This window comes from Myotis daubentonii, chromosome 19, assembly GCF_963259705.1.
Source record: "Myotis daubentonii chromosome 19, mMyoDau2.1, whole genome shotgun sequence".
NCBI lineage: Eukaryota > Metazoa > Chordata > Mammalia > Chiroptera > Vespertilionidae > Myotis > Myotis daubentonii.
Window position 1 is genome coordinate 15,950,343 of NC_081858.1, and position 19,107 is coordinate 15,969,449.

The following is a 19,107-nucleotide window of genomic DNA, read 5'->3' on the forward strand; positions in this document are numbered from 1 at the left end:
AGCCTGACCACCTAGGAAATGACCTGGGGAGTGAGTGGTGGGGTGAGGGACGTAGGACCCCCCCCCCCATCAGTACGAAGATTGTTGCTGCTCAGAACCTCAAGCCGCGGTGACCTTATCCGAGCTCAGCAGCGGGCGCGTGTCCCCTGCGACGGCGCCCCTCCCCGGCTTCAGCACCCGGCGCGGTGCGGGGCTGGCCAATCGGCAACCCGGCTGGCACTGTTCTCCCGCGGCCCCTCCTCCCGCGACCTCCCCGGACCCCCCAACAACCCCGCTCCTCCCGGGACACCGCCCCCCGGCTACTCCCGGGAGCCCAGGCGCCTGCGCCGGCGGTGGTCGCGGCACGTGAGCCGGCCCCGGAGGAAGCCCATTGGCCGCTGGGCGCGGTCCGCCCTGCCTCCCGCGCTGGACGCACGTGCTGGGGTCGGAGCGGCGATCGCAGCCATGGCGTCGTCACTTTGGGGAGGCGAACAGGGGGCGGCAGAGAGCGAGCACCTGAACAGCCACGTAACCGCCACTGACCCGGAGGGCAGAGGGGCGGGGGCCGGGGCTGCACTCCCAGGGGAGATCTGCGGGGCGGGGGGCGGGGGGCGGCGGGACTTGGGGGAGCCGTGGAGTGTCCAGTGGTGGAGGGGAGAGGTGGAGTGGCAAGGACTTGGAAGAAGACCCCGGAAAAGGAGACCCAGAGAGAGACAAGACCTTTGGATTGAAAGGGCAAAATGAAGACACCTGGCAGCCCCGGGAGGGCAAGCAGGTGGTAGTCCCAACCCGACCCCGAATTTTCTCCTCTCCCGCTTGGATCCTTAAGCCTCGCCAGCTTCCTTCCATCCATCCACCAGCGCGCTTTCCTGCCACCATCCTTGGGTCGGGTGCGATCCCCCAAGGGACCCCATTTAGAGTGGAGGGGCCGCAGACAGTCTCCCCCAGTTTTAGGGCAACTCATGCAGCACTGTTCCTGAAAGGAATCTGCACCCGCCATTGCACAGGAAACAGTATTGGGGGGTCTTTCCTGCGTCCCTTCCAGCTCCTGTTAGGGGTAGTAGCATGGGGCTTCTTGACGCCTGCTTGCTAACAGCGGTTGAAATCCGTGTCTTTCGCTAGTTTTCAAACCTCATCCACCCCCGGAAGAACCTTCGGGGAGTTAAGAATACTACAGTCCCAAACCTAGGTAAGTGCTGTAGGGTAAAGCAGACTGTTCTCAGTGAAAGACAGATGCGTTCCTCGTGTCCCTGGCAACTGATATACATTTGGCTCCCTTAATTTAGCATTCCAGCCCTCCAGTCTTTCTTTTTATGTAATTTTTTTTTACTGATTTCAGAGTGGTCCAGCCCTCCAGTCTTTCTTTTTATGTAATTTTTTTTTTACCGATTTCAGAGTGGAAGGGAGAGAGAGAGAGAGAGATACATCAATGATGAGAGAGAATCATTGATCGGCTGCCTCCTGCATGCCCCCTACTGGGGATCCAGCCTGCAACCCCGGGCATGTACCCTTGACCGGAATCGAAACTGGGACAATTCAGTCCGTAGGCTGACGCTCTATCCACTGAGCCAAACCTTTACACCTGTTGTTTCTCTTCCATCCTTTTCAGATGATTCTATGAATAACACAGAAGAAGATGAAGTAGATGTAGGTAGGAGATAAATTCATCGGCCTGTATCCACTAGCATTCTGCTTCAGCCACGCATGGCTGTCATAATGTGAACAATGTATTGGAGAACTGTCGTTACTTCTCTGTCTTTATAAGGAGTGAATAAAAGGAGAAATACTAGATTAGGAGCGGGGTCTATTTCTAGAGGAAGCTGCGATGGAAAATGTAGGAATGGGCTAAGCCTTAGCGGTCGGCAAACTCATCAGTCAACAGAGCCAAATATCAACAGGACAACGATTGAAATTTCTTTTGAGGGCCAAATTTTTTAAACTTAAACTATATACAGTGGGGTCTTGACTTACGAGTGTCCCGACTAACGAGTTTTTTGAGATACCAGCTGTCTCCCTGTCGATTTTTTGCATTGAGTTGATAGAGTAATTTGAGTTAACGAGCTCGGTCTCGGAACGAATTAAACTCGTAAGTCAAGGCCCCACTGTAGGTAGGTATATTGTTATTAACTTAATTAGGGGACTCCTAAGGCTTAGGAAGAGCCACACTCAAGGGTCCAAAGAGCCGCATGTGGCTCGCGAGCCAGTTTGCCGACTATGCGCAGTTAGCCGCTAAGACTTTGCAGCTGGCAAGGAAAAATTAGGTCTGGTGTTGAGGGATGTAGACTTGCTTGAAGTTAGAGGTTGGTATAGCAGCCGAGCATAAGAAATTGGGTCCTCGTGAAAAAAAGGAATTCTCAGTGCTGTGTCATTTTTTTTTTTTCTTTTTAGAAGAAAGAGTAGGAGCAGTTGCTTGATATACACTGAATGGAGGGAGCAATTATTAGCTGTCATTTAGGAAGCCTGAGTCCCCCCCTGCAGTATCCCCTTTTTTATTCTTGCTTTTGTAGTGGATTTGGCTTCCAGTTCACTCTTAAACAAGTTAATCCGACAGTCCTTAGTAGAATCCAGTCATCGAGTCGAAGTCTTACAAAAGGATCCCAGCTCTCCACTCTACTCAGTGAAGACATTTGAAGAGCTACGCCTGTGAGTACTTTCACTCTGGGTGGGGAGATGCTGGGAAGCATAGCACAGAACAAACTCACCTGCTACTAATAAAACCGCCAGGATCTCCTTTGTGTTTAATCAAATATTAAAATGAGACGCATACATTTTGAGTGCAACTAAAATATAGCTCAGAGGGGAATACCTGCATTGTTCAACAAATGGAGAACGTTTGTTTTTTAAAAAATATATTTTTATTGACTTCAGAGAGGAAGGGAGAGGGAGAGGTAGAAATATCAATGATGAGAGAGGACCATTGACTGGCTGCCTCCTGCACGCCCCCTATTGGGGATCAAGCCCTCAACCTAGGCATGTGCCCTGGCCGGGAATCAAACCCTGATCTCCTGCTTCATGGGTCTGCATTCAACCACTGAGCAACACTGGCTGGATGAGAACATTTCTGATGGTAAAACATTTTCATCTTGCTGTGCTAAGGGAGACAGCTAAGCCATATTACTGCTTCTCCATAGCAGAATACAGATAGGGAAACACTGATGACCCAGATACACTCCCCCACCCCTTTAGATGAATTATAAGCTTTTCTCTTTCTAATTATATTTAGTTTCAAATGGCATTAAAATGAATATCTTTCCCAAATGGGTTTGCATTTCTTAGGGATTTGTCAGTTGGCATTAAGGAAATGTAGTTTACCGATATGGACTTACGTAAAGAGGAAAACTCCAAAATCCCAGTGTCCAGACATTTTCTAAACGAGAGGAGAAGCCTACCTATGATTAAAAGCTGGCTGCCAGCCCTGGCTGATGTGACTCAGTTGGCTGAGCATCGTCCCGTGCCTCATAAGGTTGCCGGTTCGATTCCCAATCAGGGCACCCAAAAGGAAAAAAGTAATCTACCGACTAACCTGCCAGTTAAGCACATCAAACCGTGTGTGCTATGGAAGATGGACGTGTTCCAGCCCACTCCGCTTTTCCTCTCTCTAACATCTGTCATGAAACTCCAGGGAAAAAGCACTTAAAAATACTGGCTCAGAAGGATGAGGTGATAGTGTCTTCTGCTCTGAGCCAGAATTGACAAAAGAACCACCTAAATAGCTGGCCAGCGTGGCTCAGTGATTGAGCATTGACTTATGGGCCAGGAGGTCACCGTTCGATTCCCCACCAGGGCACATGCCCGGGTTGCGGGCTAGATCCCCCCTGGGGGACGTGCAGGAGGCAGCCAATCAATGATTCTCTCTCATCATCGATGTTTCTATCTCCCTCTCCCTTCCTCTCTGAAATATATATATATATATATTTAAAATATATATATATTTTTTTTTTAAGAATCACCTGAATAAATTTGTCTTCTCTGAAAATAGCGGTTAAAACATCAAAACCTGTCATTCATTAAGAAGAATTAAATAATAAATGTCACGTAGTTTTCTGCTTATGTGGGAAAGAAAACTCTTTCTGGCAGATTGACATACTTTTGTCGGACCAGTTTTTTCTCTTTCACTTGTTTCAACGGAAAGTCCAATGTTAGGTCCGGTGACTGTCCTCATCTTAGGCGTATGGCAGAGCTCCCTATTTTGGGGGGGTCCACCTGTGCAGGCATGATTGTATATGTTTGGGGGTTGAGGTATAAATGATATATTCCTAAATCTTTCGTTGGAAGCTCAGTTACCAGGGGGCTTGCTTTGAAGGGCACCTCTCAAGTTTGTATTTCTGAGGCTACTCACCGATCCTGGACTCTTAAGTGTTCGATTTTTTTTTTTTTTTTGACAGAAAGGAAGAGTTGCTAAAAGGGATCTATGCAATGGGGTTCAATCGACCATCCAAAATCCAAGAGATGGCGCTCCCTATGATGCTGGCACACCCGTGAGTTTCCGGGTGCCGTGTTCCCGCTGGGTCATTGTTAGTCTCTGATAGTCAGTCTGTGCCCAGTGGTTCTCCTCTTTCCTACAGACCCCAGAACCTCATAGCCCAGAGCCAGTCTGGAACAGGAAAGACAGCTGCCTTTGTCTTGGCCATGCTGAGCAGGGTCGACGCCTCGGAACCCTTCCCACAGGTAAGGAGAGGCTGCGAGAGAGACGGGATTGCTTTCGTTGTCAACGAGATTTCAGTAACAGACGATATTGCTGCAACGAGATGATAATTGAGAATAGACATTCTTTCATAACATTACAGAGTATTGGGACAGCGATTGAGAGCACAGGCTTTGTAGTTTGTTTCCAATCCCAGCCTCTCTCCTTACCAGCCGAATGTCTTAGACGAGGTAGCTCATCTCTCCGAGTCTGTCTCGTCTGTGAAGGTAACATCTAGAAAGGCCTGGATCGTAGTTGTTCTGTTCACCCTGAATCCCAACACCATGCACAGCGCCTGGCTCAGAGAAACCACTCATTAAACACCGAATGAGTGAGCGAATGAGTGAATGGATGAGTGAATGAATGGATGAACGAATGAGTGAATGAATGGATGAACGAATGAGTGAATGAATGAATGAATGGATGAATGAATGAGTGAATGAATGGATGAAGACTCACCTCACAGGATCATCATGCAGATTAAATGAATAGTTGCATTTTTAGCACCGTGCTTGGTAGGAGGTGAGTATTCTGCCAGGAATGTAGTCAAATCCAGCAGGGAACATTCTGGAAAGTGGCAGAATTTTCACAGCTGGCAGGAGGCGATGAGGACCCCACGCAAGCTGTGATTTGTTGTGTCACCCTCTTTTTTGATTGCCAGCCTCCTTTCATTCCATTCTCCCCCCACCAAAAAAGTGTGACCCTGTAACCCGTGTGTCTTCATGACCCTTCAGGGAGGGGGACCTTCAAGGCAGCTGTCTTTCCATCCTTCCGCTCCTTCTCCCCTCCCACACTCAGCATTCACCTCACATCTATGAGTCGCTAAACTGGATTCGATTCAAAATATTTGTATCCGACACAAACCTCCAGTTTCACTTCTGTGCCCCTCTCGGTACACATTTCAATTGTGCGTGACGGCTTACAGGGACCCCCTTCGCTCTCCCTCACAGTGCCTCTGCCTGGCTCCTACGTACGAATTGGCTCTGCAGACTGGCCGTGTGGTTGAACAGATGGGAAAATTCTGTGTGGATGTTCAAGTGATGTACGCCATTCGAGGGAACCCAAGTACGTGCCTTGCAGCCGGTCTTGGCCGGTGGTGTCAGCCCCGAGTCCACCGCTAACCAGCATGTTCTATAACGTCTCCGCTTCCGTATCTCTAAGGTGGGGCCTGAGAGGCACCTGCCCACCGGGCTGGTGTCAGAGTGGAGCGCAGGCATATGGACAAAGCGCTGTGCACACGCCTGGCGCCCGAGGGCCCCCGTGTCCGCCGTCCCCACCTCCTGCAGGAGGACGCGTTTGCCTAGTCTTTTCTCTGACGCTCACTTGTCTGGCGCAGGGCAGCTTTTACTGTGTAACTTTTTCGTTAGAGTATTGCGTGTGGGTAAGCAGGAAAAAGACCTTTAAGACACAGATTAGGCAGTAAAAGTGTAAGTTGTTCTTCCTTGTTCCCCAAAAACTTGCTTCCAAAGGGAACTACGGTTCTGTTAACAGTCCTTTGGGGTGGTTTTCTTAATATATTTTTATTGATTTGAGAGAGGGAGAGAGAGAGAGAGAAACATCAATGATGAGAGAGAATCATTGATCGGCTGCCTCCTGTATGCCTTTTACTGGGGAGCGAGCCGCAACCTGGGCCTGTGCCCTGACCGGGAATCGAACCGTGACCTCCTGGTTCATAGATTGATGCTCAACCACAGAGCTACGCCAGCCGGGCAATCGACCTTTGTTTTGTGCTTTTTTTTAGAGTGTTTACAAAAACCGGGATATTTTTTTCATAACGGTCACACACTTCCATGTTTTGGGCATCTTTCCATGTCACCCTACTTCATGCTTTTGACAGGCTGCATAATATGACACGTGACCTGCTGATAGACACGGTGGTGGTTTTCCATGAGGGGAGGGTGCGTGGGGTTTTCACAGCTGTGCCAGTATTTCTGCAGGGTGGGTGGGCGTGCTGCGGGTGGCTTTTTAAATGAATCAGATATGCAGGGTATTATCATTGCCAGAAAACCCGGGAACGTACTTAAAAACTCTGGGCATTTCGAAAGCACAGTGACCTCAGGGCTCGCGCTCGGACAGCCCTTAGGCCAGTGATGGCGAACCTATGGCACGCGTGTCAGAGGCGACACGCAAACTCATTCTTTTGGTTGATTTTTCTTTGTTAAATGGCATTGAAATATATAAAATAAATATCAAAAATATAAATCTTTGTTTTACTCTGGTTGCAAAGATCAAAAAATGTCTATATGTGGCACGGCACCAGAGTTAAGTTAGGGTTTTTCAAAATGCTGGCACGCCGAGCTCAAAAGGTTCGCCATCACTGCGCTTAGGGCTCAGGCAATGCACGTGGGGTCGGAGTCCTGTGTGGCCTTGCCCTGCGCCGCGGGCTGTGCCTCTGAAGGAGCCCCTGCAAACCCTCCCCGCCCAGTTCCCAGGAGCGTGGACATCACCCAGCAGATTATCATCGGCACGCCCGGGACTGTCCTGGACTGGTACTTCAAGCGGAAATTAATTGACTTGAGCAAGATCCGTGTGTTTGTCCTGGACGAAGCTGACGTGATGATCGCCACACAAGGGTTCTCAGACCAGAGCATTCGGATCCAGAGGTAATCCTCACCTCCACCCTCCCTCCCTGCGTCTGTGTCCGGAGGAGAAACTGCCTCTGCCTGCTGCTGCTGCTTGGCTTACTGCTCGGTTCCCCACCTCCTTCACCTTCAAACGAAGTCCCCGCCTCCTCAGGACCCTCCGGCCGCTGTCATTTCCCACCTTCCTTCCCGACTGCTCTCCTTGTGCGCCCAGGGCTTACGTTATAGGTCAATCTATAGACAGGGTTTTCCTCCAGAATTTGCCAGTATTTTTTCTTTTTAATTGGGAGCAAAGTCCTAAAGAGAATTTGTTGAAATCTGATAGAGCTACTGGAAGGTTTCGGTGGGCAGGTAAGGGCATAGAGAAGACATAACTGGGATCGGGAGCCTAGTAGTCTAGTTCCGACTTTGCCTGTAATGTCTGCGCTCTTTCTGCTGCAAACGCAGTTAGTCGTGGCCGCTGCTCTTTCGCTGCTGAGAGCTGGAGGCCCTGCATGGATAGAAAGCACGTGTAAATTTTGCTCTCGAGCCCAGCCAGTGTGGCTCAGTGGTAGAGCGTTGACCTGCACCAAGAGGTCTCTGGTTTGCTTCCCGGTCAAAGCACATGCCCGGGTTGCGGGCACCATCCCCGGCTGGGGAGGCGTGCAGGAGGCAGCCGATCGATGTTTCCCTTTCATCGGTGTTTCTATCTCTGTCTCGCTCTCCCTTCCTCTCTCTCTCTAAAAAAAAAAAATCAATAAAAATATATTAAAAAAAATTTTGCTCTTGAGCTTCACACTCAGTCTACGTGGTTTTTCCAAATTCTGGGTGGCAAGGGGGAGCAGGACGCATTGCTCTGTGCGTGGAGGTGCTGCTGGCTGTGGGCACACCTGTACACTGACCCCCTGAGCAGGTGTGTCGGGGGCGGGGGGGGGGTGGCGCTGGTGGCAGCAGGCAGGAAGCGCTCAGAGCTGCCTCCCCGGGTGAGTAGCACGGGTGGCAGGTCACAGCCTCCTTCCCGTCCCTCTCACAGGGCTTTATCCTCCGAGTGCCAGATGCTCCTCTTCTCGGCCACCTTTGAGGACTCCGTGTGGCAGTTTGCGGGGCGGATCATTCCCGACCCCAATGTTATCAAGTTGCGGAAAGAGGAGCTGACCCTGAACAACATCCGGCAGTACTACGTGCTGTGCGAGAGCCGGAAGGACAAGTACCAGGCGCTGTGCAACATCTACGGCGGCATCACCATCGGCCAGGCCATCATCTTCTGCCAGGTGCCTGCCGAGACGCCTTCCGGGGCCCAGCCTCCTCCCGGCAGGCCGAGCGGGGACGGCGGCGCCCACAGTGCGGTGTAGCCAGGCTCCGTGCTCGGCGCTTCCTGTACATGGTGTAGTTCAATGTCCAGAGCAGCTCTGAGTAGAAATGATTTGTGTTTTGTGGGTGGAGCTTAGGAAGACTAAGTAATGGGGTGGGACTTCTGCATGTTACAGCGAGGGCACCCTTGTGTTAGAGGGGTGGCTCCTGCCCCTCCCCCATGTGGGCCGGTGTTGATGGCGGGGTTTTCCCAGACACTCTTTGCCAGATTAAGAATGTTCTCCTCCCTCCCTAGCGTGCTGTGAGCGAAGCAGCCACTCAGCTCCTCACTGCTCACATCACGCTCCGTCTGTCTTCATTTTTATCTTTTGCTCCCTGACATCCCCGGTGTGCGTGTGTTCGTTTTACTTGCTCACTCCCACGTGGACACTGAGCCCACGACAGCAGGGCCCCATCTGTCTTGCTCCCCTAGCCCTGCCCTAGAGTGCCCGCCGGGCCCTGGCCCACACGTTTGTAGGATAAAGGAAAACTCAGCTCTGCCACGGGCCAACCATGAACCTGGGGCAGGGTCCTCAAGTCTTCAAGGTTTTGTTTTTTTTTTTAATTTTTAAAAATGAAATTAGACAACTACTTCGTTAGATTATTGTGTGTACAATTTTTATTTTATTTTCAAATATATTTTTATTGATTTCAGAGAGGAAAGGAGAGGGAGGGAGAGAGAGAGAAACACCAATGATGAGAATCCGCCATCGGCTGCCTCCTGCACGCCCCCTACTGGGGATCGAGCCCACAACCCGGGCATGTGCCCTGACTGGGAATTGAACCATGACCTCCTGGTTCATAGGTTAACACTCAACCACTGAGCCTCGCCGGCTAGGCCACGGGTAAAGATTTTAGAAACATGCCCAGCATGCATGGAGCACTTGGAGAGTCTGATGTAGTCATTACTACGTCATCTCATGTCATTGCACCAGCATGTGTGGGTCATGTCTCACATCCATTTCGTGGCTGAGGAGCCACAGCTGAGAGGCTGAGAGGATGAGACCCTTAGAAGCGCAGAATTCTGAGCCACACGCTCGTTCCTCCAGGCCAGCCCTTCCTGGCTCCAGCCCGCACCGATGGGCATGGTGAACACAGCCCGTCTGCTTTAACTCGGGGGGCTGTGCCGGGCTCTGCTTTCTCATGTAGACTCGTCGAAACGCCAAGTGGTTGACTGTGGAGATGATGCAGGATGGCCACCAGGTGTCTTTGTTGAGCGGAGAGCTGACCGTGGATCAGCGGGCTTCCATCATCCAGAGGTTTCGGGATGGGAAGGAGAAAGTTCTTATAACCACCAATGTCTGTGCCCGAGGTACGTGTGTGTGTGTGTGTGTGTGTGTGTGTGTGTGTGTGTGTGTGTGTGTGTATTTAAAGCCAAGTTTGTAGAGGTATAATTTATATCTGATAAAATTCACTCTTACGTATATGGCCCAATACATAGAATACAATGTACAGTTTACAATATATGAGTTTTGACAAACATAGAGAGTCCTGTACCCATTGCTGTAGTCAAGATACAGAACATTGGCCATCTACCCCTCAAAACTGAGCTGCTTGTAAGTCAGTCTCTGCCACTACTGGCCCCTGGCACCTATAGGTCAGATTTCGGTCTCCCTTTTGTCTCTTCCAGTTACCATACAAATTAAATCCTACAGTCGGCAGCCCTTGTGGCCCACTCCTTCCACTTGCCATAATGCTTTTGAGTTTGTCAGAGCCGTTACAGGGATCAGTGGTTCATGCCGTGTTCTTGCTAAATGGTCTTCCACCGAATGGATACCACAGTTAGTGCATCCATTCATCCACCCATGGCCATTTGGATGGTTACCAGTTTGGGGCTACTTTGAATAAAGCTGTAATAAACATGCATGTGTAGGTCTTGTGTAGACGTATGTTTCCTTGTCCCTTGGGCAAAACACCTAGGACGAGGATTTCTGGGTCATGTGGGAAGTGTATGTTTAGCTTTACAGCAGTGGTTCTCAACCTTTTGGCCCTTTAAATACAGTTCCTCATGTTGTGACCCAACCATAAAGTTATTTTCGTTGCTACTTCATAACTGTAATGTTGCTACTGTTAGGAATCGTCATGTAAATATCTGATATGCAGGATGGCCTTAGGCGACCCCTGTGAAAGGGATGTTTGACTGCCAAAGGGCTCGCGACCCACAGGTTGAGAACCGCTGCTTTACAGGAACGTGGCAAGGTTTTGTTCCCGAGTGGCTGCGCCATTATTCATTTGCGCCAGCAGTGTAGGAGTGTTCCAGTTGCTCTGCATTCCTGTCAGCACTTGGTATTGTCTTTTCCATTTTAGCCTTTCCAGGAGACGTTGTGTGGTATCTCGTGCTTCTAACTTGTGTTCCTAGTGACTAACGATGTTCATCTCTATGTGTTTTCAAGAGCAGGGACTTCCGACTTCCTTCATCCCTCCTGTATCCTTGCCCAGACCCCCCTCCTCAAACCCTGCTCCCTCATTCATTCTTAGTTCAGCACACAGAACGGAGGGCCTGCCCCGAGGGCTGAGCTTGGCGCTTTGGAAGAGTAGCCTGAGGAAGGCTGAGGTCCCTGCCTGGCCCCTGGACTCTCTAGGCCAGCGTCGTCTTAACAGAAACGTTGGTATTGATGGAAATGTCCTGTTCTGTGGTGCCCACTGTCTTTCCTCTTCCAGGGATCGATGTGAAGCAGGTCACGATTGTGGTGAACTTTGACCTCCCTGTGAACCAGTTGGAGGAGCCAGAGTATGAGACCTACCTCCACCGCATCGGGCGGACCGGACGCTTTGGGAAAAAGGGCCTCGCCTTCAACATGATCGAGGTCGATAAGCTGCCGCTGCTCATGAAGATCCAGGACCACTTCAGTGAGTAGCGTCCTTCGAGAAAGGGGGGTGGGGGCTGGGGGCCGGCGCCCGTCGGCCGTGACGATGCTGGGCATGGACCCCAGTCCCGAGGAGGGGACTGGAGGGGACAGGAGGCTTCCGATGCAGAGTTCCCGCTGTGAGACAGTCACTCCGCACGTGGTCGTTAAGTAGGACGTTTTAAATCTGTGTGAGCTCAGGTCTTTAGACGCTATTGCTATTCTGGGATCTGGAGCGGATTTTCATGTCCTGGAAAGAACCAACCTAAACCAGGTAGCAACGCCTTGGAGAGCATAGTCTGTCCCCGCTTCCTCTTTTACATTTTCCCTTTTTCTCGCCCTACCTACCAGCTAGGACAGCCCTGCGTTCTGAGGTCGGGGGCCCTTCCCCCGGCCCCGTCTCAACTAGGCCAGCTCTGGGCTGGCAGGGTGCCCTCTGAGGAAACTCCAGGGGTGATGTCCCTGAGATGGCCCCTTGTCAGTGACCCCCAGGCCCCGAAGCCCATGGGGACGCTGGGGAGCAGGGGAAGAGGAACCTCTCACCGTTTAGGACAGCGCCCCTGACCCTCGGTGAGAAGCAGTGGGCACCCCCCGGGGACACGCACAGAGGCACACGAGTGCAGTTTGGAATATAAGTGTAAAGGGTTTGCAGACGGCCCTGGCCGGTCAGCTCAGTGGTCAGAGCACCAGCCCAGGGACCAATGGGTTTCGGGCTGGATTTCCAGTCAGGGGTGTGTACTCGATTGCAGGTTCGATCCCTGACCCCGGTTGGGGTGCATGTGGGAGGCAACCAGTCGATGTGTCTCTCTCACATTGATTTTACTCTCTCTCCCCTCCTCCCTCCCTCCTACTCTTTCTCTAAAGATCAATGGAAGAAAACATTCCCGAGTGGGAATTACACACACACACACACACACACACACACACAATATGGGGTTTGCAGACTGGCCGCAGCACATCCGTGGACCCTTCAGGGACGCTGACTCAGCACCCTGTGTTAGGGTGGGGGCGGGGAGAACCATTCAGATCCACTGTTGCTGTGTGAGCTCCTGCAGATCTGGTCTGGGGAAGTGACTCAGCGGAGGAGCCTTAGTCCCTCTCCCTGCGGCCACCCTGGGGCTCAGCAGACCCCTTCCCGCCCCTCGCATGGGCACGGCCTTTTTCTGCCCCCCCCCCCCCCCCCGTACCCAGACCTGGCGCTCTGTTGCCTGGTGCCTAGGATCCTACTTCAGGGGGTCCCGGTGGCTGTTTAGATGCCACCCCCTGAGCTAGAGAGCGCTCCTGCCCCCAGGCTCTCCACACAGGGTGTCGCAGGAGTACACCTTCCCAGGAGTCCCCGTCTTCAGAGTCGAGGTGCCGTCCCTCCTCAGTGCTGCAGTGGTCCCGGAGCGGGATGGGGGGACATGGCGTGCGGCCCGGGGTCAGGCTGGGGTGCCCCCTTGTTCTTTCAGACAGCAGCATTAAGCAGCTCAACCCGGAAGACATGGACGAAATCGAAAAGATCGACTGCTGAAGGGGGAACCTGGTTGTTTGTGACAGGGGCTTTATTAAAGGCAGCTTTTTATGTGGAGGCTTTTTTCAAAGTGAATTTGTTACCTTCGGCAAAATAAACGGGCAGCCTTCCTTTTAAAGACCCAAAGTCTTTTTGAAACCAGTGAAACACTGGAGATTTTTTTTTTTATTATTTAAATAAAAAGGCAGCAGTTATCTCCTTCTCTCATCTCTTCCTAAGGCAGCCGCCCTTGGGTGGGCCCCTGGGGTGTTTCTGGATTTCGTTGCAGTGGTTCTCAACCTTCCTCATGCTGCGACCCTTTCGTACAGTTCCTCATGTTGTGGTGACCCCCAACCATAAAATTGTTTTTGTTGCTACCTCATCACTGTAATGTTGCTACTGTTAGGAATCGTCATGTAAATATCTGATATGCAGGATGTATTTAGGCGACCCCTGTGAAAGGGTCGTTCGACCCCCAAAGGGGTCGCGACCCACAGGTTGAGAACCGCTGGCTTAGAGCATGAGCAGACAGATCATCCCTCTTGTGAGCCTCACATTACACCACAAGGAGGCGGCAGAGCTCTGTTTGACTGTGCTGGGGACTGGAGCTGGTAGCGCATGACAGGCCGCACGTGGTCAGTCCCCTGGGCAAGCACGCTGGGCGCCACGCACACACACACACACACACACACACACACACACACACACACGCACACACGCTGAAACCTTTACAAAGTAAAGCAACGTGGAAGCGAGAACTTTCTGCTTTTCTAGTGTCTTAGCTGACATACACAATTCAAAAGGTTTTCCTATTTTTGCTCCTGAATGCCTTCCAGGGTAGAGAAGGTTTCATCCACCCCCGGTTACTTAATGGCCCCTGGACTGTGGCCCCTCAGAGGCATGGCTTACAAGCAGGCAGGTGGGGTGGGGTTGGGGGGAGAGGGGGAGGAGCCTTATTGAAAAAGTAAGGTTTCAGGGAGCCCGAGGTTTTGCTTTTAAGGACTGTATTACAGGGTGTGTCTGGGAATCCCGGACATTTCCCTGCAAGCCCCATCGCGATGCGTTTTATTTCTCACATTTGCTCCTCAAAAGCCAACTGGACGCTTGAGAGAACGGGGACATGGGTGCTCCCCCAGCAAGCCGGAGCGGGTTTGCAGCCGGCGCCGGGCCGCTCTGTCCCAGACCGCCCCCGGCAGCCTCACCCCGACGCGGAGGGTGCTCCCGGCTCTCTCTCTCGATATATTCCACATGCACGTCTCCCTGCCTAGGTTTTATCCCCACGAGCAGGACACGGAAATACACGGAAGTCCCTCCGCAGCCCTGTGGATTGTGTGCCCGCCTGCTCCCAAACACCAGGGAAAGGGAGATGCAATGCTATCCTCATCTCAGAACTCGGAGTCCGGCAGCAGAGACGGGATGAGCCAGGGCTACCAGGGTCGGTGCGCAGGCCGCAGTGGGGCGCAGAGGAGGGACGCCTGCCACCCCCCCTGGCAGCTTCCAGAGGGCACTGCATCTCCTTCCACAAGGAGACCGCGACTCATCGCGCCTTCTCACCACGCGGGTGCCACCCCGTTACCCACCACGGGTTCCCCAAGGCGGTGCTCCAGATCCGGCTTGCAGCCAGGGTTGCCTGGAGAGCTCGGGAGAAGCACAGAATCCTGCCCCCTCCCCCCAAACACACACACACGCTCGGAGGGCAGAGCCCAGACACGCACGCCTGTGATGGAGCCCCAAGCGCAAGCGGAGCAGCAGGTAATAGAGGAGGAGACACGGAGGCAAAGAAGGCCCATGACAGAGTCTGCAACCAGCGGGCCGCCCCTCTGAATGTCCACCTGGGTTCTCCTGACACTGCGTCTCTCGGCCATGGTCGGCCTTTGTCCACTCAGCACGCACCCCCGGCCCAGTGCCGGGCACGCAACAGGCGCTCAGGGAATGCTGTTCTTTTAAGAAATAGACATTTTTATTGATTTTACTGTTTTGTTTATTATCCTGACTCCTCCCATCAGAATGTAAGTCCCATGAAGACAGGGATCTGTTTTGTTTTTCTACTGTGTCTCCAGTTCCCAGACACACAATAGACATTTGATAAACATTTATTTTTTTAAAAAATATTTTTATTGATTTCAGAGAGGAAGGGAGAGGGGGAGAGAGAAACATCAATGATGAGAGAGAATCGGCTGCCTCCTGCACACCCCACACTGGGGATCAAGCCTGCAACCCGGGTATGTGCCCTGACCGGGAATCGAACTGTGATCTCCTGGTTCATAGGTCGACACTCAACCCCTGAGCCACCGCAGCCGGGCATGAATGTTGTTCTTGAGTGACTATTCCTCCGGCATCTCTTCGTCCACCACCGTTCTCCCCGGAGGCTGTCCGTCCTAGAGTTGAACCCCAGTTACGTGGTGCAGGATGAATGAACTTAGGAAGCGTGTTGGGCCGCTTTGCAGCCTTAGCCTAGGAGAACGAAGTTGGACTTTTCCATCGCGCTCAGCTCAGCTCGGCGTTGGGGGGGCGCGGGGGGGGGGGTGAGTGTCCTAAATGAAACTGTCCCCCTCCCTTTCCCATTCTGATCTGAGAGACTACCAGTCACCCTCACAGCATCTTCGGTCATTTCCACTGGGCGGCCGTTCCCACGGGGTCTGCAAACAGCGGGCATTCCTCCGCCGTGCCCTTTGCCCCCTCCTCACATCCCTTTGTCTCACGGCCCAGGAGCCCCAGAGCCCCATGTCCTGGGTGCCACAGCTGTCTCCACACCAACTGTCCACTTGGTGTGTCAACAACCCGAAGACCGCCTTGCAGGGGGCAGCTCCTGGCTCGGAACTGCAAGGGCTCATCCGACGGCCTCGATGGCCTGGCCCAGGTCTTCTCACTCCATCGAGGCCGCCCCAGGAAGGAGCCCATGGAGACGCGGAAGAGCCGATGACCTCAGCGCATCTGTGTGTGGCTTCATCAGCTGTGTGTTCCTTGGCACCGAGCCCTAAACCAGACCCACCGGGTTTGTCTTGGCCCGTTCAGCACTGTGAGCGCACTGACATTCATGGTGACGTGGAGCAGGCTGATTCCCAGGGGGACCTGGGAGGGAGCCCCTGTGCCATGTGGGGCGCTGGCTCTGCAGCAGCCGTGAATCATGGGGAAGGCCAGGCATCGGCCCTGGCCTGGTAGGATGTCTGACAGCCCTTCTCAAGAGGCGTCATTGCTTCTGGTCGTGAGAATGTGCGGACCCCCCTCAGCACAGCTCGGCCCCAGAAAGCTGCGAGCGGTCTGCACATGGGCTCCACAGAGGATTGGGGGGAGGAGGGGTGAAGGGAGCAGCACCTCTCTAGACACTGGGGAGAGAGGCCCATTGTGGCCAGTCTTGGTTTTGCTCAATTCCTTTTTTTAAAATAATTTTTTTTTTAGTGATTTCAGAGATGAAGGGAGGGAGAGAGAGAGAGAAACATCAATGACGAGAGAGAATCATGGATCAGCTGTCTCCTGCACGCCCTACACTGGGGATCAAGCCCAAAACCTGGGCATGTGCCCTGACAGGGAATCGAACCGTGACCTCCTGGTTCATAGGTGGACGCTCAACCACAGAGCCACGCCGGCCAGGCAAGTCTCCTTCGCTTTGATCCAAGGAGGGCCCAGACCCAAAAGAGGACCCGAGTGGAGATAGCACAGCCGCTGGTACAGAGGCTGAGGTGCCAGTCCAGAGCAGGGACCGCTCCCCGGCGGCACTCTGCCCTCTGAGATCCAGGACCTCCGTCGCTCCCGCCCGCTGCTGTCCAGACAGCCGGTGCCTGCTGACCCCGAGGGCACCTGGCCCCAGTGGGTGGCCACATGTCAGTGTTCCAGAGCGACCAGCGGAAGGGTCGGGTCCTCCTAGGTCACACGCCTCGCTCCTACCCTCCAGCACTTTATTTTGTTGCCTCCTGATACCTTTTATCGTACTACATTTCCGCACGCCTAGGCCCATGTACTAGGGTTCTGTGTCCACGTAATTCCAGCTTATCCTTGTGCCAGTACCACAGTTCTAAGTACAGTGGGGCCTTGACTTACGAGTGTCCCGACCAACGAGTTTTTTGAGATACTAACTGTCTCCCGGCCAATTTTTTGCATTGAGTTGATAGAGTAATTTGAGTTAACAAGCTCCTTAATGAGCTCGGTCTCAGAACGAATTAAACTCGTAAGTCAAGGCCCCACTGTATTCTTGTTATGTGATGCGTATTAAGGACTTCTTCCTCCTCTTGGTTACTTTAATTCTCTCTTTATTTTTTAAAAAATATCATTGCCATTTTTATTTCCCAAAGGTTGATTGCAGGTCCATGTTACCAACTTCCCAAACCCTCTGGATTTTCATTCGCATCCACTTGGCAGGAACCATGTATTCAGTCCAGACGTTAGTTTGTGGAGCAGTGATTGCTTTAAATATTTAATCACCTGGTAGGCTTTTTCCTGACTCAGAAAAGTCAGGAGGCAGCCTGGGAGCAAAGGCACAGGGGTCGGCACGCGGGGCCTGGAGGCCGCGGGCGGAGGGGAGGTTCCATGGTGAGGCGGTCTCAGCCCGGTACCGGGGCGGGCCCTGTGGCCCACGTGCTGCCTCATCTCCCAGAGTGAGGGCAGTGGTGTGTCCGGGAGGGGCCCAGAGACCGGGTGCCAGGCCCCTCCAGGCTGTACCGGGACAAGGTCAACCCACCTGCCATGGCCTCGTCTCCCAAGGTCCCACCCAGCCCTCAAACCCCTCTCATCTCTGCTTCGTCTGGTGGAGCCACGGACGTGTGTTCCTGCCTCACCTGTAACGGACCCTGAGGTGGGAGCAGAGACCTTTCCTGGTCCTGCTCTCTGCCGGGCCCAGCACCCAGCCCCTGCCCAGCATCACAGAGGTGTCCCTGCCGTGGGGAGAGGGAAGGAAGGGATTGTGCACCGGCTTCTGGAAGAGCCGTGCCTTGCCGAGGTGGCTCAGAGCGCCTACCTCAGCCTGCAGTGTGCACACAACGCGGGGGTCCAGTTAAACCGCAGCTTCGTGGGAACTGGCCTGGGCAGCACAGGCTCATCGCCTGCAGGCCACACTCGGTGAGAATTCTTGGCTGAAGAAAAGGGGAGGTGGGGGCACAGGGGCCACGAGAGTCCTGGTCGCAATTATGCTTTAAACGTATGTGGATAGCCCTGGCCCGTTTGGCTCAGTGGATAGGGCGTCGGCCTGAGGACTGAAGGGTGCTCGGCTTGAATCTGGTCAAGGGCATGTGCCTCCATCCCTAGCCCCCATCGGGGTATGTGCAGGAGGTCAACCAGCCGATGCGTCTCTCTCACTTCAATGTTTCTCTCGGTGTCTCTCCCCCTTCCCTTCCACTCTCTCTAAGAAAATGAATGGAAAACTATCCTTGGGTGAGGATTAACAACAACACACAGATGTGTAGAGACAAGAAACTTGGAGGCACAAAACCATCTGACACATTAGAGAGACAGGAAGGCGGTGGGCGACTTTCTTCCCCATATTTGCTGCTTTACAGAGTTTGCAAACAATAAACGCTTAAGGAAATGTCTCCATGAAGGGACACACACACACTGCTCACCATCCTGCAGCCCCTCGGCCGCGATGCCACCACCCTGTCCCTTCTCCGCGTGGCTCTTTGGCCTCAGGCAGGGTTGCCCTCTGGCCGGAGAGTGTCCAGCAGCCGCTTGGGTTTGCTCTGGTCTAGAAACATCTGAGGCTGTACCCACGACCCAGGGGGTGAGATGCGACCAGCGGCCCCACCCCTGGTGCCGATGCCACCTTTAGAGAAGCGAGAGAACCCTCGTTCCTCGCCCAGGGTCACCCCCAGCCAGGCCAAGTGGCCGGGACGCCCTCGAGCCCATCGAGCGCGGGCGCTAAGGCAAGCTCTGGGGTAGAAAGTTTGCCTTTCTTACTGGAAGAATTCTTATGAGGCCGCAGCGTTGACACGTTTGTCATTCCCAGAATCTGCTGACACCCTCCCCCACGGCCTTGGATTTCCAGGGCCTGGGCCGAGGCAGGAAAACTGTCCTGGGCAGGCAGCGAGGCCTGTCCAAGGTGTTTGGCACGACTCTGTGCCGGGAAAGATTTATGTCTCTGTTCTCTGGCACTGCCTGGCGTGAGCTCACTTAAAACAACCGAATAAATGAGTTCACTTTATCCTGTCAAATGGAGCCGAGGGCGGCCCGGTACCAGCTGGGGTCCCCGGGGACCCCGAGGCCGCG

The 19,107-nt window shown here is 53.2% G+C and overlaps 1 protein-coding gene across 2 annotated transcripts; it reads left to right on the forward strand.

The window, feature by feature from the left end:
• Positions 1 to 7: 7 nt before the first annotated feature.
• Positions 8 to 13,068, forward strand: DDX25 (DEAD-box helicase 25). Of its 2 annotated transcripts, none has more exons than XM_059677087.1 (12): positions 8 to 507; positions 1,102 to 1,168; positions 1,589 to 1,630; positions 2,487 to 2,622; positions 4,365 to 4,457; positions 4,545 to 4,647; positions 5,614 to 5,728; positions 7,089 to 7,266; positions 8,258 to 8,495; positions 9,724 to 9,886; positions 11,236 to 11,424; positions 12,872 to 13,068. In XM_059677087.1, the coding sequence occupies exons 1-12, from the start codon at positions 19 to 21 to the stop codon at positions 12,931 to 12,933; spliced, it is 1,875 nt and encodes a 624-aa protein (XP_059533070.1). In that variant the 5' UTR covers positions 8 to 18; the 3' UTR covers positions 12,934 to 13,068. The 2 variants fall into 2 exon arrangements, with proteins under 2 accessions (XP_059533070.1, XP_059533069.1); XM_059677086.1 differs by lacking the exon at positions 8 to 507 and adding an exon at positions 641 to 754.
• Positions 13,069 to 19,107: the final 6,039 nt, after the last annotated feature.